This window comes from Equus asinus, chromosome 20 (genome assembly GCF_041296235.1).
Source record: "Equus asinus isolate D_3611 breed Donkey chromosome 20, EquAss-T2T_v2, whole genome shotgun sequence".
In the NCBI taxonomy this organism is placed as follows: domain Eukaryota; kingdom Metazoa; phylum Chordata; class Mammalia; order Perissodactyla; family Equidae; genus Equus; species Equus asinus.
Window position 1 is genome coordinate 21,877,619 of NC_091809.1, and position 16,877 is coordinate 21,894,495.

The 16,877-nt window shown below is 52.1% G+C and overlaps 1 protein-coding gene across 1 annotated transcript in view; it reads right to left on the bottom strand.

The window, feature by feature from the left end:
- DNMT1 (DNA methyltransferase 1) overlaps positions 1–16,624 on the bottom strand; it is a 40,998-nt gene extending 24,374 nt beyond the window's left edge. Inside the window, exons 1-9 of the mRNA XM_044752263.2 lie at positions 16,418–16,624; positions 9,034–9,070; positions 8,411–8,518; positions 7,998–8,217; positions 7,011–7,086; positions 5,803–5,878; positions 3,170–3,204; positions 2,708–2,792; positions 912–946 (exon numbers count right to left, since the gene is read on the bottom strand). Of these exons, the coding sequence (XP_044608198.1) occupies positions 912–946; positions 2,708–2,792; positions 3,170–3,204; positions 5,803–5,878; positions 7,011–7,086; positions 7,998–8,217; positions 8,411–8,518; positions 9,034–9,070; positions 16,418–16,497 (752 nt within the window). The 5' untranslated portion in view covers positions 16,498–16,624. The remainder of the gene's footprint in view (positions 1–911; positions 947–2,707; positions 2,793–3,169; positions 3,205–5,802; positions 5,879–7,010; positions 7,087–7,997; positions 8,218–8,410; positions 8,519–9,033; positions 9,071–16,417) is intronic.
- Positions 16,625–16,877: the final 253 nt, after the last annotated feature.

The window sequence follows — 16,877 nt, forward strand, 5'->3', positions numbered from 1 at the left end:
TCTCAAGCGGCCTCAGGGAGGCCTTCCAGTCACCTCCCCAGAGTCAGAGCATGGAGTGCCTGTCCTGTCTGAAGCGCAGGTCTTCACTGGGGAAACCCAAAGGCATTTACTGCTCCAGAAACGCCATCAACGCTTCATACGAACGTTGATGAGATGCCGGTGGTTTAAAACAAAAAACAGACAACGGGACTCCGCTGAATCTCTGTAACCTGCTGGGAACCCTGCCTGCGGTGGAGGCTGGCGAGGGCCTGGCCCTGTGTGGGCTCGGGAGCGCTGGTCTGATGTGGGGTCAGCATCAGCGACCGTGGACAGCCGCACGCACGTACAAGGCCAGGGCCCTGGCACCCAGGTCGGGTGTTCGCCCACCCCACCTCAGGCCTAGTCAACATTTGCTTCAGCCAGTTGATGTCAGAGTTGAGAAAGTGCCTTTCACTTCTGCGCTCACGCTCTGCCACTGCCATGAGAGCATGCCCAGGCGGGCCGAGTCACGGGGCAGAATCGGGTCAGCCCTGTGGTCCCCCACAAGCCTGGGCAAGATCAGCTGATAGCCACCGAGCTGCAGACTCGTGAGCTTGATAAATGCTGGCTGTCTTAAGCCACTAAGCTTTGGGGCTGTTTGTTAGACAGCATTTTCACAGCTATGGGTAACAAAGCTGCTCATTCAATACCCTTTAGCCAATGCCTGACAAACCGGTTGCTGGATGACCACCACCGAGGAAGAGCCTGGGGTCAAGGCTGACCTCTGAGCCTTCACTGTGGCGGTCTGCCCTTCCACAAACAGAATTCACTCACACACTCCACGTACAATTAGTGTACCTAATGGTCTGGGCAGTCCATTATTCTCACCAGAACACTTATTTTAGCAATTAGGTTTCACAATATAAAGAATAAGGCATGTTAACTATACTTACGGTTCTTTGGTTTGACTTCTGACTCTCTTTTCTTCCTAAGTGAGGGAAAAAAGACGGTTAATTTTTCTCCATTTGGTCCTGATCTTTCTACTAAAGTGTTCTACGAAATGAAATATCTAAACTGATCCTGCAGTCTAGTCGGTGGGAGTGAAAACTGTCTACCTTCAAGACAGCACATTTTTTGTGCATGGGGTAAACAGGCAGGAAATTAAGCTCTTAGAGGACGGATCCAGCAGTTTAAGTATTTTCTCTATAAATCTCTCTATTACCTGTCATGGTAAGTGGTGACAACCTCACAGATAATAACTTTCTATCAGAAGTAGGAATCTACAGGGGCCGGCCCCGTGGTGTGGTGGTTGGGTCGAGCGTGCTCTACTTCGGCGGCCCGGGTTCAGACCCTGGGTGTGGACCTATACCACTTGTCAGACCATGCTGTGGTGGTGCCCCACGTACAAAACAGAGGAAGACTGGCACAGATGTTGGCTTGGGGTTGATCTTCCTCAAGCAAAAAAAAGAGGAAGATTGGCAACAGATGTTACTGAGAGCAAATCTTCCTCACCAAAAAAAAAAAAAAAAAAGTAGGAATCTATAATAAAAGGAATGAAGTAGGATAACTCAATCTGAACAAGAGCTCCATCTCAAACACGAACAATGCCTCATGTTGAGCCTGAGCTTAAAAAGCTACACACACCTCCCCAGAGGACCACTCCAAGCGAATTCCACCTCAGATTCAACACGTTTTGTAAAGAGGCCACAAAGGTCAGTGATGACAAGAAAAGAAACGCACTGCAGACCTTCCCACCATGAGAAGAGATCCTGGGAGCCTGACCGCAGGCACGGGATCACCATCTTGCCCAAAGCTCATTCTCTGGAGGGTGGCTGAGCTGGCCCCACCAGAACTGCCCGTTAAAAGCAGCCCCACCAGAACTGCCCGTTAAAAGCACACCTGTCCTGCCGGGAACGGCTGTCTAATTTGAACTAGTATCAGGGCAGGGAAGGTGTCAATTAAAGACTCGAGTTAAGTACCAAATGGTGCAGGAATTATCACACATCTTAGCTGACCCCCATTCAGGCAGAACAACAGGCCCTCGGCCCTTAACAGGCTCCCAGGGACGGCACGCGTCGTCCACTCGAGTTTGTAAGAAACTTCTAATCAACGTCTCACCACGAAACAAAACCCAAATGGGACCTGATACTGCTCCTCCACCTGCGACGGCCCAGGGCTGGCCCTTTGTGCCAGGGGCAGTGCTGTCTAATGGCGAAGGCTCCGGGAGTGGACCCCGTTCCGTCTCGCACTCCATCTCCAAGGGGACTGGGGGTACATTCGTACTGCACAGAAATTTCTGACTTTACAAAGGAGCTGGAGGTCTGGGACAGAACTGGTCTGGTCTCAAAGCTAAGAAGGCAGCTTTATATCCCACTGATACTCCAGCATTTCAGCACCTCATGCGTTTGAAAATGAGATCTTCACAGAAACCTCATGAGCGAGAAGCAGGCAGGCAGGGCACGGACTGAAGCTCTGTGACTGGCTGATGAAGGAGCAAAGGTCCCCTGACCCCCAGGCCCGCCACGGATGGACTTTCCATCGCCACGGCCCTGTGACCCACCTTCCACGTAGAGGACCACCAGATAAATGAGTTTGAAAAGTGTTTTAGCCAAAGTCAAGGTCATTTTGATCATGAGGGAAAGTCATTCTGTTCCTGCACTCTCCCCACCCCGACCCCCTTCCTAGAACTAATCAGGGGCTCTAGGAGACTAAGGGAGAGGTGACCAAGTCGGGGGTGAGCAGGCCTTACTCTGTCCTCTCTTTCTTCCTCCTCTTCCGTGTGTGTTCCCGGTCTTACTCTGTCCGGTTCTTCTGCTGGGAGCGGTCTAGCAACTCTGTCAAGCGAAAGAACACACACCCAGGGTGACTCTCACACACTCCTTCCTGCAAACTGTCTTCAGAAGGTCCTCCCTCCCACCCCAGAAAGCAACCTCCACCTCAGGAGCCCTGAAAGGCACATCCTTAACACTTAATACAACCTTAGATCGGGCTCTGATAACAACCGCCAGGTGCCCTCAACACATTCTTTGCAAGAATTTCCCCTGAACCAAAACGCTAATAATCTGACCCTAGACTCAGCATCCTTAAGCTAGCTATGGTCGCCATGGCAACTCACTCTGAAGTTCTCCCTTTTAAAAACTTTCAGAAAAATCATTTCAGTAATCAAGATTCCACACTGCACAGAACAGAAAGGTGTATGAATTATTCTTACGGTTCTCTGGATGTAACTCGACGTCTCTTTTCCTCCTGTGTGGAGACAAGGGAGGAAGAGAAAGACAAGAATGTTCATTTCGAAAGAAGATCAAAACCAAAGCATGAGACAAAGCATTAAATAAACATATGTGATCTGGTTGAAAACAGGGGTGGGGTCTGGGTGTGGAGGAGAAGACCCGGGCAACGGTCAGTGTGGCACTGATGTCCCTCCACCCTCAAAATGAAGGGGGTCCAGGTGGTGACCCAGCGGGTGTCGACATCCAAAACTGTCTAGTGATATGACACGAAAGAATCGAAGGTCTTCCACCCCATGGCAGGAATTCCGTAATATGAGAAAAAGCCAGTCATTAGGGATCCACATCAGGAAGTGACGCCAACAAGCTAAATGGGGCACCAGCTCTTCTCGGATGAACGCCCACGTTCACTAGTTCCCTAAGGTCACGCCGCCTGCCCTCTCCAGGAGGCCCGCATCCATACATTTAAAAGGGATAAAGCTAGGGTGGTGCGGAGGCACATATGTGTCTCGTCTGACGTGGAGGTTACAAGAAGCCACTGCCTACACTGCCTATCTACATGCACACGTGGAAACTGGCAAAACCTGAATAAAGTCTGTGGACCGTGCCAACGGCAATTTCCTGATTTTGTTACTGTGTCGCAGCTTTGTGAGATGTCACCCCCGGGGAGGTGGGTAAGGTACGCAGAACCTCCCCGCACTATATTATATGGAATATACATACAGAAAGATCTGAATGTGTGCGGATATACAGCAATTCTGCGTCCAGCCTGCCTTGGGACCTGAGCTTCATCAGCTCTTCTCTGGGCCTCCTGCAGATTTCAGACTTGCCAGCCTCATAAGCGTATGCGGCAGTTACTTAAAACTAACCTCATCTATACAGACATCTATTGGTTCCATTTCCCTGGAGAAGCCTGGCCGATATAGATTTATACTGAAACTACAGTAATACACACACACATATGTAATCGGAAACAACACAGAAGGAACTGGTACATGCTTGCCTCTAGAAAGGCAAAGTCGAGGTTTGGGGGAAGAGGGAGGGAGAGCCTTTTGCCCTATTTGAAAGTTTTACCAAATGCATGTAATACCTGTTTTTAAAACACAGTAAATTCTCACAGGTTTAAACGGACTGGAGTCGGATTCTCCATATTACCACTGATTCGACCGACACCATCTGCCCACACTGGGTTGGCGCCCTGAGTCTTGCTCTAGCCTCTTGGAATCAAGTGTTTTTACAAGTGTTCATCCCTGAAGCCCCTGAGGGCCCCCACAAGCTGCCAGTGACAGGGCTTCCTGCTGGGGACACAGCGCTCAGTGCTTCTCTTTAGAAGCCAGCTGAAAGGCTGTGTAAGGCCTCCAAAAGGTTTGCGTGCAAGGACAGCTAGAAAACTGGTGCATTTCTTTTCTCCTTATTTATTATTTCTCTGTTCTGCTTTTTTGCTGAGTGGTTACCATGAGGTTCGTATGCAAAATCTTGTGGATAAGACAGTCCCATTTACGAAGGTCTCTCATTTCCTTAGACTAAACCGATTCAGTTCCCTTTCTCTTCCCCTCCTAAGTTGTTTTTGTCACATCTTGTTCCATCTTGTGTTGTGAGTTTGCGGTTAAAATGACAAGATTATCTTTGTTTTTGGTGTTTTCCTTCCCATATCGCTAATGCTATGCTTCAGTAATTGCTCACCTGCTCAGGGGTACAGCAGCAATTTTCTGATTCTGCCTACCTATTTATCTCCTTACTCCATGCTTTGTAACCCCCTTTTTTTTTCTCCCCTCAGGTATGAGGCCTTCTTGAGGATTTCTTGCAAGGGCGGGGGGGTCTCATGGCTACGAACTCCCTTAGCTTATGTTTGTCTGGGAGAGTTTTTATTTCTCCATCATATCTGAAGGATATTTTCACTGGATAGAGTATACTTGGCTGAAAGTTTTTGTCCTTCAAAGATTTGAATATGTCATTCCACTCTCTCCTAGCCTATAAGGTTCCTGCAGAGAAATCCACTGAAAGCCTGATGGGGGTTCCTTTGTAGGTTATTTTCTTCTGCCTTGCTGCCCTGAGTATTCTTTCTTTGTCATTCACTTTTGTCAGTGTCACTACTACATGCCTTGCAGTAGGTCTTTTTACATTGACACATTTAGGAGATCTGGTTAAAACTGGTGCGTTTGTAAAAACCGGAGTAGTTGATATTCTAAGGGCTGCTTGTTTTCACCTGCAATGCTTTTTCCTAGAGGCAAGGGATGTGGCCATGTGACTTGGACAACCTGTGCCTTAATTTCCCACTTGAGTGGGTAGTCTGACTAAACCTAACTACAGCTATCTGAATAAAGACATCAACAGTCATGTCCAGTTTCCAAGAATAAAGTGATATGAGAATTAGTGTGTCCTCCAACAGGACGTCAAGCCGATTCAGTGATCCTGGCAGCCCAGTGACCCGAGAGGCAGGGACCTGTGGGCCCTCGGGTCTAAGCGTGATGTAGCTCGTCCTGCCCTGGGTCCAGGATACGTTCTAACTCCTTCTCATCCCTTCGAGTCCCTTTAGACAGGCCAAGCGTGAAGCCGCGACTATCAGCGGGCGTACCAAAGTGAGGGAAGTGAAGCAACCTGAGAACGCCAGCCCTACCTGGTCTTTCTCCTCATCCACAGAATTGTCCGCTTTCGCCCTCTCCAGCTCTTCCTCGGGTTTCCGTTTGGCAGGGCTGTGACACACCGTAAAGCCAACCGTTAGCTCGGCCAGTCCCCACACCCCCAGCGGACGCGAAAGGACTCACACTCGTCCCTGCCAAAAGCACCCTCTCGAGGACAGACGCAGGGCTGGACGCCCTCTTCCCATGGAGGACAAGCTCTCATTGCCAGGATGGGGAAAGAGCCTTCCAGCTCAGTTTCTTTGAGTGACAGGTTTAGAATATCACCCTTTTACGAACCCTAAGAAATCGTGGACCTAGATGTTGAGCGACAGTTGCTGGTATCACTAAGAGACATCACATGCCTCTGATGGAAGGTTACAGAACCATCTATGAATAACTCTCAAAAAAAAAAAAGCTCATCAAGCCTCTAGACCCCAAAACCAGGTTACAGGAAACGGGAGACAAGGAAACGCGTCTACCACAAGGATGCAGTCAGCCAGAGCTAGAAACTCTACTGGAGAATTGACCCAGTTTCTTCAAATAAATGGCAGGAAAAGAAAAAGGAATCTATAACCGGAAAGCCTTAAGGAACAAATCAGCCAAACATAGTTTATTTCCTACACGTGGGGAAATGCGAAGACTGCCATACTTGAAAGTAAGGAATTATTACTTTATAAGGCATGAAAATAGTGTGACAGTTATGCTTTTTTTAAGACTGCTAAATGTTAATTATAGCAAAATACGAATAATAAAGTTGTTAAAGAGAGAAAGAGACCTCTTCATCTAGAAATGTACTGAAATGTTTATGGATAAGATGCATGGCTGGGATTTGTTTCAAAGTAATCCAGTTGGGGGTCATATGGAGTTGTGACTCATTTGGAATAATCCAGTTGGAGGACACAGGGTATAGACGAAGTGATGGCCAGGGGCCGTTAACTACTGACACCCAGTGATGGGTACTTAGGGGCTCATGTTACTATCCTTGCTACTTTCGTGTATATTTCAAGTTTCCTTTACAACAAGAGTAAAAACAGATGAGGTTTTCAGAAATACTGTTCATGAATGTCTAACGCACAAAACTGCAAGATGAAAACTATGCCATGTGGAAGGCGGAATTGCTAAATTACATCCTACTAATTCCACACGTTTTACCGAAAACAGCTGGCCTGTAGAAAAGGCGGCTGGCACTGCTTTACATACTGACCCCCGTGCGAAATGAGACGTGATGGTGGTCTGCCTGGTTGTTTGCCTTGTAATCCTGGGGCTAGACGAGACTTCGGCTGTTTAAAGAGAAAAGAAACAAGAAAAAAAGCCACTATGAATTAAAAAGTTCACAGCAAAGGTGCGGCTCTCCAGCATTACCGAGCCAGTGCAGAGAACCAGCTTCCGAGAACTAAACCTCTTCCCTTCCTCGTCTAACCAAGAACCATCTTCATCACTCAGCACCTGCCAGTGCTGGGCCATTCTACATGAGCTCTTATTGAGGGGCCAACCCCTGACCCAGACAAGGGAACCGCCCCAATATCGATCATCAAAAGCTGAAGTGGCCAAGAATCGGACGGGAGCTCAAGTCCGTGCTCTTTTGTTTTTAAAGATTCCAGAAGAGTCACTTTGACTACAAATTAGGAAGGAGTCTAAGCATAAGTGTTGAGGGGGCCAGCCCGGTGGCACAGCGGTTAAGTGCGCACATTCCGCTTCGGTGGCCTGGGGTTCACGGGTTCGGATCCCAGGTGTGGACATGGCACTGCTTGGCAAGCCATGCTGTGGTAGGCGTCCCACATATAAAGTGGAGGTAGATGGGCACGGATGTTAGCTCAGGGCCAGTCTTCCTCAGCAAAAAGAAGAGGATTGGCAGCAGATGTTAGCTCAGGGCTAATCTCCCTCAAAAAAAAAAAAAGCGTTGAGCTTAAATAGGCGTGTAACTTAGACGTAAGTAATAAGTATTAATAGCTCCTGTCATATCTTATAAATTGAGCCACGTTTTGGAATCGAATGTTCCATATTTGGTCACAGACAAAATCTAGCAAAGAGCACATCGAAGCTAGCTAGGAAGTATGCAGCACTTTCTGGTTGGGAACGTCCACAAGAAACAAACCAGGAGGCGCTGCCCGGGGACCTACGGCCCCGAGTCCGACAGCCCCCGACGCAGTCCCGGCCCCCCATCAAAGTAAAGCAAGACAAGGGCGCTTACCCTTCGGCTCTCCATCCCCCCTGCTCCTCCGGGGCGTGCCAAGTTTGGAAACAAGTTTGGGGGACTTGTTTTCCTCTGCCATTGACACTCGGCGGTCCTCACCCCTTGCCTGGCTCCCGTTGCCTAGACAGCCATTCACTTCCCGGCTGAAAGCAGGCGCTCCGTTCTCCGAGGACAAATCTTTATTTAAAAGGGATGTGACTTTAGCCAGGTAGCCCTCCTACAGCGGGAAAGGATAATTTCAGTAGCAATGAATGTCAACCAGTGGCAGCGACAGAATCAGCGGACACACGCGCTTCCTTTAACGCTATCAGGTAACGGGAGAGCGGGGGTCCTTCTGCCCCGCCCCGGGCACAGCTACGGCACCCGGGGGGGACGTTTTCTAGATGCTGGGATGCAGCAAACTGACTCACCTCTGATAATTCTTCTTTGTGTAATTTGGTTTCCAAGTCACATAACTGATTCTTGATTTCTGTTTGCAGAAATTCATGCAAGAGATTCAATTTCTCCTTCACGCACTCCTAAGGGAGGGATAAAGGTTCAGACGGCCCCAAATTCCCAAGCTATCAATAATGGACTAATACACGAGTAATTAAGCTGACTGGTCATGTAACAACGACTGAGTGGCAGGCTATGCTGACTTGGCCAAGAAAAACAATATACACAAGACACGCTTCTGATGTTTCCATTAAGATCACATCACACTGGCTCCAGGGCGGTGACAAGTGGCAAGATTAGATGTGAGACAGACAGTTAACGGTATATTAGAACCCCACCGTGCTTCTGAAAACTGACCGGGACAAATGACAGTTCAGAACTGACGGTTTGGAACCCAGATTGGGCAACTTGTCAATGAGTTACCAGGAGTCAACTAATATTATTAGCAGCATGTTAACGCAACACATTAAATAAGGATATCCAAATTATCCTGAAAACTTGACGGAAAAAAAGCCGACTCCACTTAAACTTCTGAGCCACAAAGCATCTACCAAGTAGCCACATTTTGTCACAAAGAATTTTTTAAGGTGGGGATTACCTTTTCTGTTAAACTGTCTCTTTCCAAATCTTTGAGCCTGGGGGAAAAAGAACAGGGAGAAAGAAAAACACTCGTTAAGCAACTTTGTTTACTGTAAGAATTTATAGCAGTTTTAAAGAACTTTGGAAGTAAATTCAACATATATGAGTGCTGCAAAAAAATACAGTGGCTTTTTCCTCCCCCCGCCCCCCTCAGGTCTAGAATGCCCACTGTAATGCCTACACATTAAGGAGCCACTGGTGATCTAAATGAAGTCCCTTTTCTGGAGACAGTTTTTCTGATGATGGCGAGAGATGACAGAGGAGCGCTCTAACAATATCTACTATTTGAAAAGGCCCTAGGGAAGAAGCAGCAGGTCACGCAGTGGGGGTCTTTCCCAAGTTAAGACCTACAGGTGGTCTTCCTCCAGTCAGATCTGCCGAGAGCCGGTAAGAAGGCACAGCCTCGCATGCCCGGGGCTAGAAGGAAGGGACCAGGGCCCCAGGATGCTGAGGGGAACAGGTGATGCTCCCAAAGGCCAGGTGGGGGGATGGCACCATTCTACTGAGGAATGCACAAAATGGGGGGTCAAGGCACGTGAGGCAGCAGGGGCTGCCCCCACGCAGGGGACAGGGATGGAGTTAGAAAAGTTGGCTGGCGCCTCCCCCAGGAGTCCATCCTTCAGAATGTTTGTACCTAATCGTTCAGAAGCGCAGAAGTGTCAAGAGTTGGGCTGGAAAATCATGGTCTGATTTGATTACTGAAGACCAGTGTCTTGCCTCTTTCGGGGGAAGGGAGAAAAGAGAATCAAGGAACGAGACTAGAAGGCACAGAGACAAGGAGGTGAGGGAGAGGCTGTTGCTCCCAGCCTGGGTGCTGACCATGGGCAGCGGGTGAGGACAGGGCTGACCAGCCGGGCGAGCGGCTATCAGGGAGCAGGAGCGCCCTGCACAGGGACCGGGCCCACCATCTGGGAACCCTCCCACCCAGCACCCACAGACTAGGAACTCAGTTATCACTAGCCCAAAGGACGCGGACAGCTCTTCTCGGCTGGCCCCTCCACAGGGCGAGTGTAAGCAGCAAAGCCAGGAATGCGAGGCTTCGCTGGACCAAGGCCAGTCAGTGGCCGCTCCGAGTGTGTGTGGACCCCACTCCTAGCTTCGATCACCACCCATATCCATGGGCACCGGCTGCATGCCAGGCCCTGCTCCAGGCAACAGGGTGACTGGACACAGGCACAGTGAGGCAGGGGCCTCCGGACTCGGGGGGTCAGCAAAGGGCTTTCTGGAGAAGAGATGCTCAGCAGACTGCAGATGCAATGGCAGCACATACTGCAGATTATAGAGCTATAACTTGGACTCAGGAAGATTCTGAATCAAGCTTTCCAGAAGCACAGGGAGCCCCTTCCAGGCAACAGTCCTTCTCCCCTGGGAGAGCCTTCAACGGGCACAGCATCGAACCCGGCGCTCACAGCGAGGGGCGCGGGTGCTGCTGTGTGCGGGACCCTCACATCCGACCGTCAGTCCCTTGCTCACAAAACCAGGGTAGCTCACAGCTCCCACCCTGACCAGCTGGACAGCCCCTTGATCCAAGGGGACCTCAGGTGTTAAGGACAACGCTCAACGGACTGACGTCCATCAAGGTGCCCCTTTCACAATGCTGATAACTCCTACATGTGGGCACAACCGAGATCTGAGGGTCTGAACTCTTTCCATCTTTCCTACGAACTGGCATATTCTACCAGGCAGAGAGAAATAAAGAAGTCTTCAGAATACCTACAAGGTCCTGCCCCGTGAAGACCGGATTTAACCCACTTGGCCCCAAAGTGGAGGGTCGGAGCCCGGGGCTGGCGTGGCGGGAAGGAGGCTAGTCAACGGTGGGCCCCTCCTCCCTGGCGCCCGGGCCCTCACTGGCAAGTCGGTCCCTTCCCAGTAAAACTGATGAGCCCACCTGACATCTGCTTTACGTTCACAGCCAGGACCACAAATGCACATGCAGGACCAGGGAGAGCAGCCACCAGAGAACGGCAATGACGTTAGGAAAGAGAGAAACCTTAGCTCCCTGCCAGCCCAGCAGCCCACGATTCATTCCATCTGCTTCCCTCCGACGGTGGTCTTACAAGGGAGACGTACATGTCAACAGCCATGAAGGACTAAGGCAAATACAGTTCAAACCTGAGGGCTTCCGAAAAGCAAGGGCATAGCGGCATCAGGAAGGAGGGGTCCAGAGGAGTGGCGAGCTCGGTGGCAAGTGACAGAGGGTGCTGCCCGGACAGAAGCAGCACAGCGGGGGAGCCGGCTCAGGGTTCACCCAAGAGACTCACAGGAGTCGGGCTGACAGGGTGGGAAAGGCAGTTCCAGAGAGAGGCTGGGGGCCCGTGTGAGGGAGGTCAGGAACACCACACTCAAAATCCCGGATTTGGTTCCGGAGTTACCAAATGACTGAGGACGTCATGGGGGAGGTGGGAGCCAAGATCAGAGAGCTGTGCTTTAGGAAAATTAAGCTGGGAGAAATACAGAATGTAGATTAGACAGAGTAACATAATATTCTGTCATCTCTCCCTGCCACCGTAAACTAGAAAGGCGGGTCTGAACTGTGGTTTAGCAGCAGGCGTGGAGACCTCGCGAGAAGTCGCCAGGCTCCGTTAACTCTGCCTCTCGAGACCGGCTGCAGGGTGGCTGGGGTAGGGCCGTCTGAGATGGTATCAGTGGGAGGCAGGATGATGGACCCCCCAGACCTGTGATTGTTCCCTTACATGGAAAAAGGGACTTTGCAGATGCATCTAAGCTTATAGCCCTTGAGATGGGGAGGGCACCCTGCCTTATTCAGGTGGGCCCAATCGAATCACTTAAACCCTTAAGAGCAGAGAACTTTCCAGCTGCATTTCAAGAGATGAGTCAAGAGAGCTGCAATGTGAGGACTGGCGGTAGAGATGGAGGAAGGGGGCAGAAACCGAGCGATGCTATCACCTCCAGACGCCAGGAATGGCCCTCCGCTTAGAGCCAGCAAGAGAAGAGGGACCTCAGTCTTACCATAAGGCAATGAATTCTGCCAACAACCCGAAAGAGCCGGAAACACGTGTCCCCCCCGCCCCAAGCTGCCAGAAAGGAATGCAGCCACCGACACCGATTTGAATCCGGCGAGACCCATACCCGAGTTCTGACCTACAGAAGTGTAGGATAATCAACATGCATTGTTTTACTTGAGCCACTAAGACTGCGGTAACTTGTGTGGCAATAATTGAAAGCAAATCCAGTATCAGAAATTCAGAACTTTGTGCTGGGGAGAAAGGCGAGTACGTGGGCCATGAGTTTTAGGAGCAATGTTTGAGTGAACAGTAGCTATCTAGATGGCTACCCAGCAGCTCGAAATCAGAAGTGGCTCTCCAGGGGCCAGCCCAGTGGTACAGCGGTTAAGTGCGCATGCTCCGCTTCAGCGGCCTGGGGTTCGCTGGTTCGGATCCTGGGTGCGGACATGGCACTGCTTGGCATGCCATATTGTGGTGGGCGTCCCGTGTATAAAGTAGAGGAAGATGGGCACAGATGTTAGCTCAGGGCCAGCCTTCCTCAGCAAAAAGAGAAGGATTGGTGGGGCTGGCCCCGTGGCCGAGTGGTTAAGTTCGCACGCTCCACTGCAGGTGGCCCAGTGTTTCGTTGGTTCGAATCCTGGGCGCGGACATGACACGGCTCATCAAACCACGCTGAGGCGGCGTCCCACATACCACAACGAAGAATATACAACTATGTACCGGGGGAGGGGGGTTCGGGGAGAAAAAAGGAAAAAATAAAATCTTTAAAAAAAAAAAAAAGAGAAGGATTGGCAGATGTTAGCTCAGGGCTAATCTTCCCCCCCACCAAAAAAAGTGGCTCTCCAGTGAGGTGTCACACAGCTCTTTCCAGCTGGTACCCCAACTGCTCCAAGTAGAAGTCCTGGACTTCTAGAAGAGATAAGAATCCAAGGACAAAAGAAGCAGGGTGGGTGGGAGGGATCAGGAAAGAAAGAGGCTCCCTTGTAGTACACAGCATCGGAAAAGCCAAGGATACAAAGAACTAAGCAGCAAGATGCGAGAGATGAAAGAGAAAGCCACGTGGACCCTCAAGAGAAGGATGCCTCACCAAGAGTAGGACTGGAGAGCTGGCACACAAGCGAAGGTGGCAGCAGAAAGAGCAGGTGTAGGCCATTCTGCAAGAAGCCAGGCAAAGAGGAAGGCTGGATTGATAAGGAGGCATAGACCGCATTTCTACACGGCATGCAGCGCTACGTTACATCTGCCTCAGCACCCACTCCGCATGTCGGGACTTTAAATGACGCTCCTCTATGGAAATGAAATACACAGCCGACCACGCGACACACAGTCCAGCGGCTGCTTTCCCACGCTTCCACCTATCAGCCCGGCTCGTCTCCCTGACGCCACGGTGGAGCAGGCACCTCCACCCCATCCTACAGAGAAAACACCAAGAGCTTAGACAACTGGGCCCCACAGCTGGCAAGCGGGAGGGCGGGACTTGAACCCCAGGAGTCTAGACCTCCAGCATCCTGCAGCAGGGGGGATCTAGAACAGCTAAGTAGGTTTTGCCCTATTCAACAGCACTTGCTCAGGAGAAGCCATGGAACAAGTTAAAAACTTCAAGAGCCAGCTTCATCTAATCACAGAATGACCAGCAGATAAGAAAGCTGTGGTTGGGGTCGGCCCCATGGCTGAGCGGTTAAGTTCACACACCCTACTTTGGCGGCCTGGGGTTCACCAGTTCAGATCCTGAGCGCGGACCTACACACCCGCTCATCAAGCCACGTTGTGGCGGTATCCCACACACAACTAGAAGGACTGACAAGTGGGATATACAACTATGTACTGCGGCTTTGGGGAGGAAAAGAAAAGGAAGATTCGCAACAGATGTTAGCTCAGAGCCACTCTTAAAAAAAAGAAAGAAAGCGAGCTGTCATAATTACAAAGGCTAATCAGAGTGGCACAAAGGAAGTTGCTAGAATCAGTGCATAAATCCAGGCTTCGTCAGAGGGGAAAGGCTAGCACGCAAGCAGGAGTCTACTGTACAGCAAGCGGCAGATACAACGAACGAGGCACAAATCTTCACCAACTCCGGGTGCGAAGGCAGCAGGCGGGGTGCCTGACCGATCTCAACACCCTTCTCACTGCAGGGAGAGGGGAGTGTCCTTCTGAGCTCGGCTTTACGGATGAGTGGACAGTAGTCAGCTTGGAGAAGGGGTAGAAGGAACCCAGCCTCACACTGGTCGCTCTGCATGGTCTCAGGCCTCTGGAACCTAAAAGGCCTGCGTGGCTTCTGAGAAGAGCACAGGACTGAGTCAGGCAAGTGGATGGGGATTCCACACTCTGTGTGAGAGAATCAGTTTCCACTTACAGAAAGCAGACCTCAAGGACAGTAGGAGGACAAGTGGAAGACCTGCTTTTCTGTACAAATGATGGTGGCTTAGACGAAGTGAGAAAAAATCAAGTGGAAAAATGTGGCTTGTCCTCCAAGGCCTGATTTTTAGAAGACTTAGGTATGCAACACTTCTAAAATGCAGCCAAAGACTTAAAAATCCAAATGTTAAATACTTTCTAATGGGCCAGCCCCAGTGGCCTAGTGGTTAAGTCCGGCACGCTTCTCTTTGACAGCCCGGGTTCAATTCCTGGGCACAGACCTACACCACTCGTCTGTGGGTAGCCATGCTGTGGCAGCGACTCCCATAAAAAAAGAGGAAGATTGGCAGCGGATGTCAGCTCAGGTGAATCTTCCTCAGCAAAAAAAAAAAAAAAATTCTAGTATCATTTTATCTTTAACAGAACTATACTCAAGTTCTAAAAGAAGCTGCCATATAAACACAAGTTAGCAGAAGTGACGGAAATGCATAAATGAGGATCAGGCCTCAGTTTTGTTTCTAGAATTCTCTATTAGACTTAGGTACCTCATATTACAGATTCCACTTCTCTAATTTTTGTAGATCCAGAAGAGTTATAGCTCCGTTACAAATCTAACTTTAAGTGAGCGGCGAATGCCATGTTTGTGTGTGTATTTTGTATGCTGAAACTCAGGATGTAAGAAAAGCTATCGAGGGTCACATAAGTGGACAATTTCAAGGTCCACCACCCCGTGTAAAGTGGAAATCCACAACTCCACACCCAGGTAGGCAATTCTAGCTCAAAGTCACATGGAGACAGTGGGGACAGAGTGCTCCCCATCCGAGCAGAGAAGGCTGCACCCCGGCCTTTCTGTACTGGGTCTAACATGAAGCGCGGGACTTTCGTGATTCCGTTTCCATGTTCACTCATGTTCTGTTTCGGAGGGACACAGACAGGGATTCTTCGGTGGGACACACCCCCTCTGGCTGTGGTTAAGTGGCTGGGACCTCCAACACCGGGCAGGGAGATCCAAACACGCAGAGACACCCCCTCCACCTCCGAGACCCCCAAACGGAACCGGCCTGGCGCGGCCACGCGAAAGAAGCATGGGGAAATGGCCAAGCCGGGGTCCCCAGGCCGGCTGGCGGGTCAGGCTTGCTCCAGGTTCCTGTGATCAGCGTTGCAAGCGAAGGGTGCAGGTTTCCAGGACTGAAATGGGTGCCCTTCGGGGACAGAAGCCGGGGCCCAGGGGTCCGGCCGCCGCCCCCTGGGCACAGCATGGCGGGGACCGGCCTCGACGTCATCCGCTGCCCCAGATCCCGCCGAAACACACACACTGGGGTGCGGCCAGGGCTCCCGGGCGCCGACCTCCCAGGACGGACCGTGCAGCCTGCACGCCGCCCGGGCTCCAGCCCAGCGCCGCGCGGGGAGGGCTCCTTCCAGAACGTGCCTCCCCGCAGGCTGAGCTGATGGCGGGAGCCCCCCGAGGAAGAGGGGCTCGCAGACCTGAGCCGGCCGCGCCCGGGCCCCGACCGGCGACGTCTGTCCCTGCAGGCCGCCATGGGGACGCGCTGCGCGGGGGTCCCCGAAACCCCCCGGGGACCCGGCCGGCCCGACCCCCCAGCGGGCTGGGCACCGGAAGTGGAGGCCGAAGTGCCTGGGCCGAGGGGTGTCCCGAGACCACGGGCTGCCCACTTCCTGTGCGACCAGGCTGGCGGCGGGAGCCGGGCCGGCGGCTGCTCCGGGGAGGGGACCCCCGAGGCGACCACAAAGCCTGCTCTACGTTGAGGACAGACGAGACCCCAAGTTTCTAGGCACCAGGGAGCCGTGAGGGGCCTTGGCCCATTTTGGCGCCAAACGGCCGGGGACGCGCACGACCGGAAGTGCCACCCTGCCCGCGCCAACTGCCGCCGCGCGCCGCGCCATGCCGCGCATGCGCGCCCGTCTGTCAGCGCCGGCCACGGGCTCTCCGGAGGGGAAGCGAGCCCCCCCACCCCCAGCGCCGTGCCACCCCCCCCCGAGTTCGCGGCCCCCCGCGGCACCTACCGCCTGCGGACATCGTCGGGCAGTGAGAAGGCCCGGGAGGCCAGCGCGGGCACCCGGGCTGGGGCGGTGCGGGCAGGCATCTTGGAAACTGCAGCAGAGGCGGCGGCAGCACGGGCAGCCCTGGCTTTTCGCGCGCGCGGAAACCGACGGGGAGGGGCGGCGAGCGGAGGCGGCGCGTACCACCCCGGCCTGGGCGTGGGGGAAGGCGGGACGTACCATGCAGAGAGAGGCCGTACCATGTGCGGGCCGATGGAGCGGAGTGGGCCGTGCGCAGCGCCTGCGCATGCGCGAGGCGGGCGCGCACCCCCGCGCGGAGCAGTGGGCTCGTCCAAGCTCCGCCGGTTGCTGAGAGCTTTGCCGGAGACATTCATTCATTCATTCTTTCCAGCAGGCTGGGGCTAAAACAGGGAGCGTTCCCACGGGACTCCAGCCTGTGGGCTTTTGAGTGAAAATCGTCACT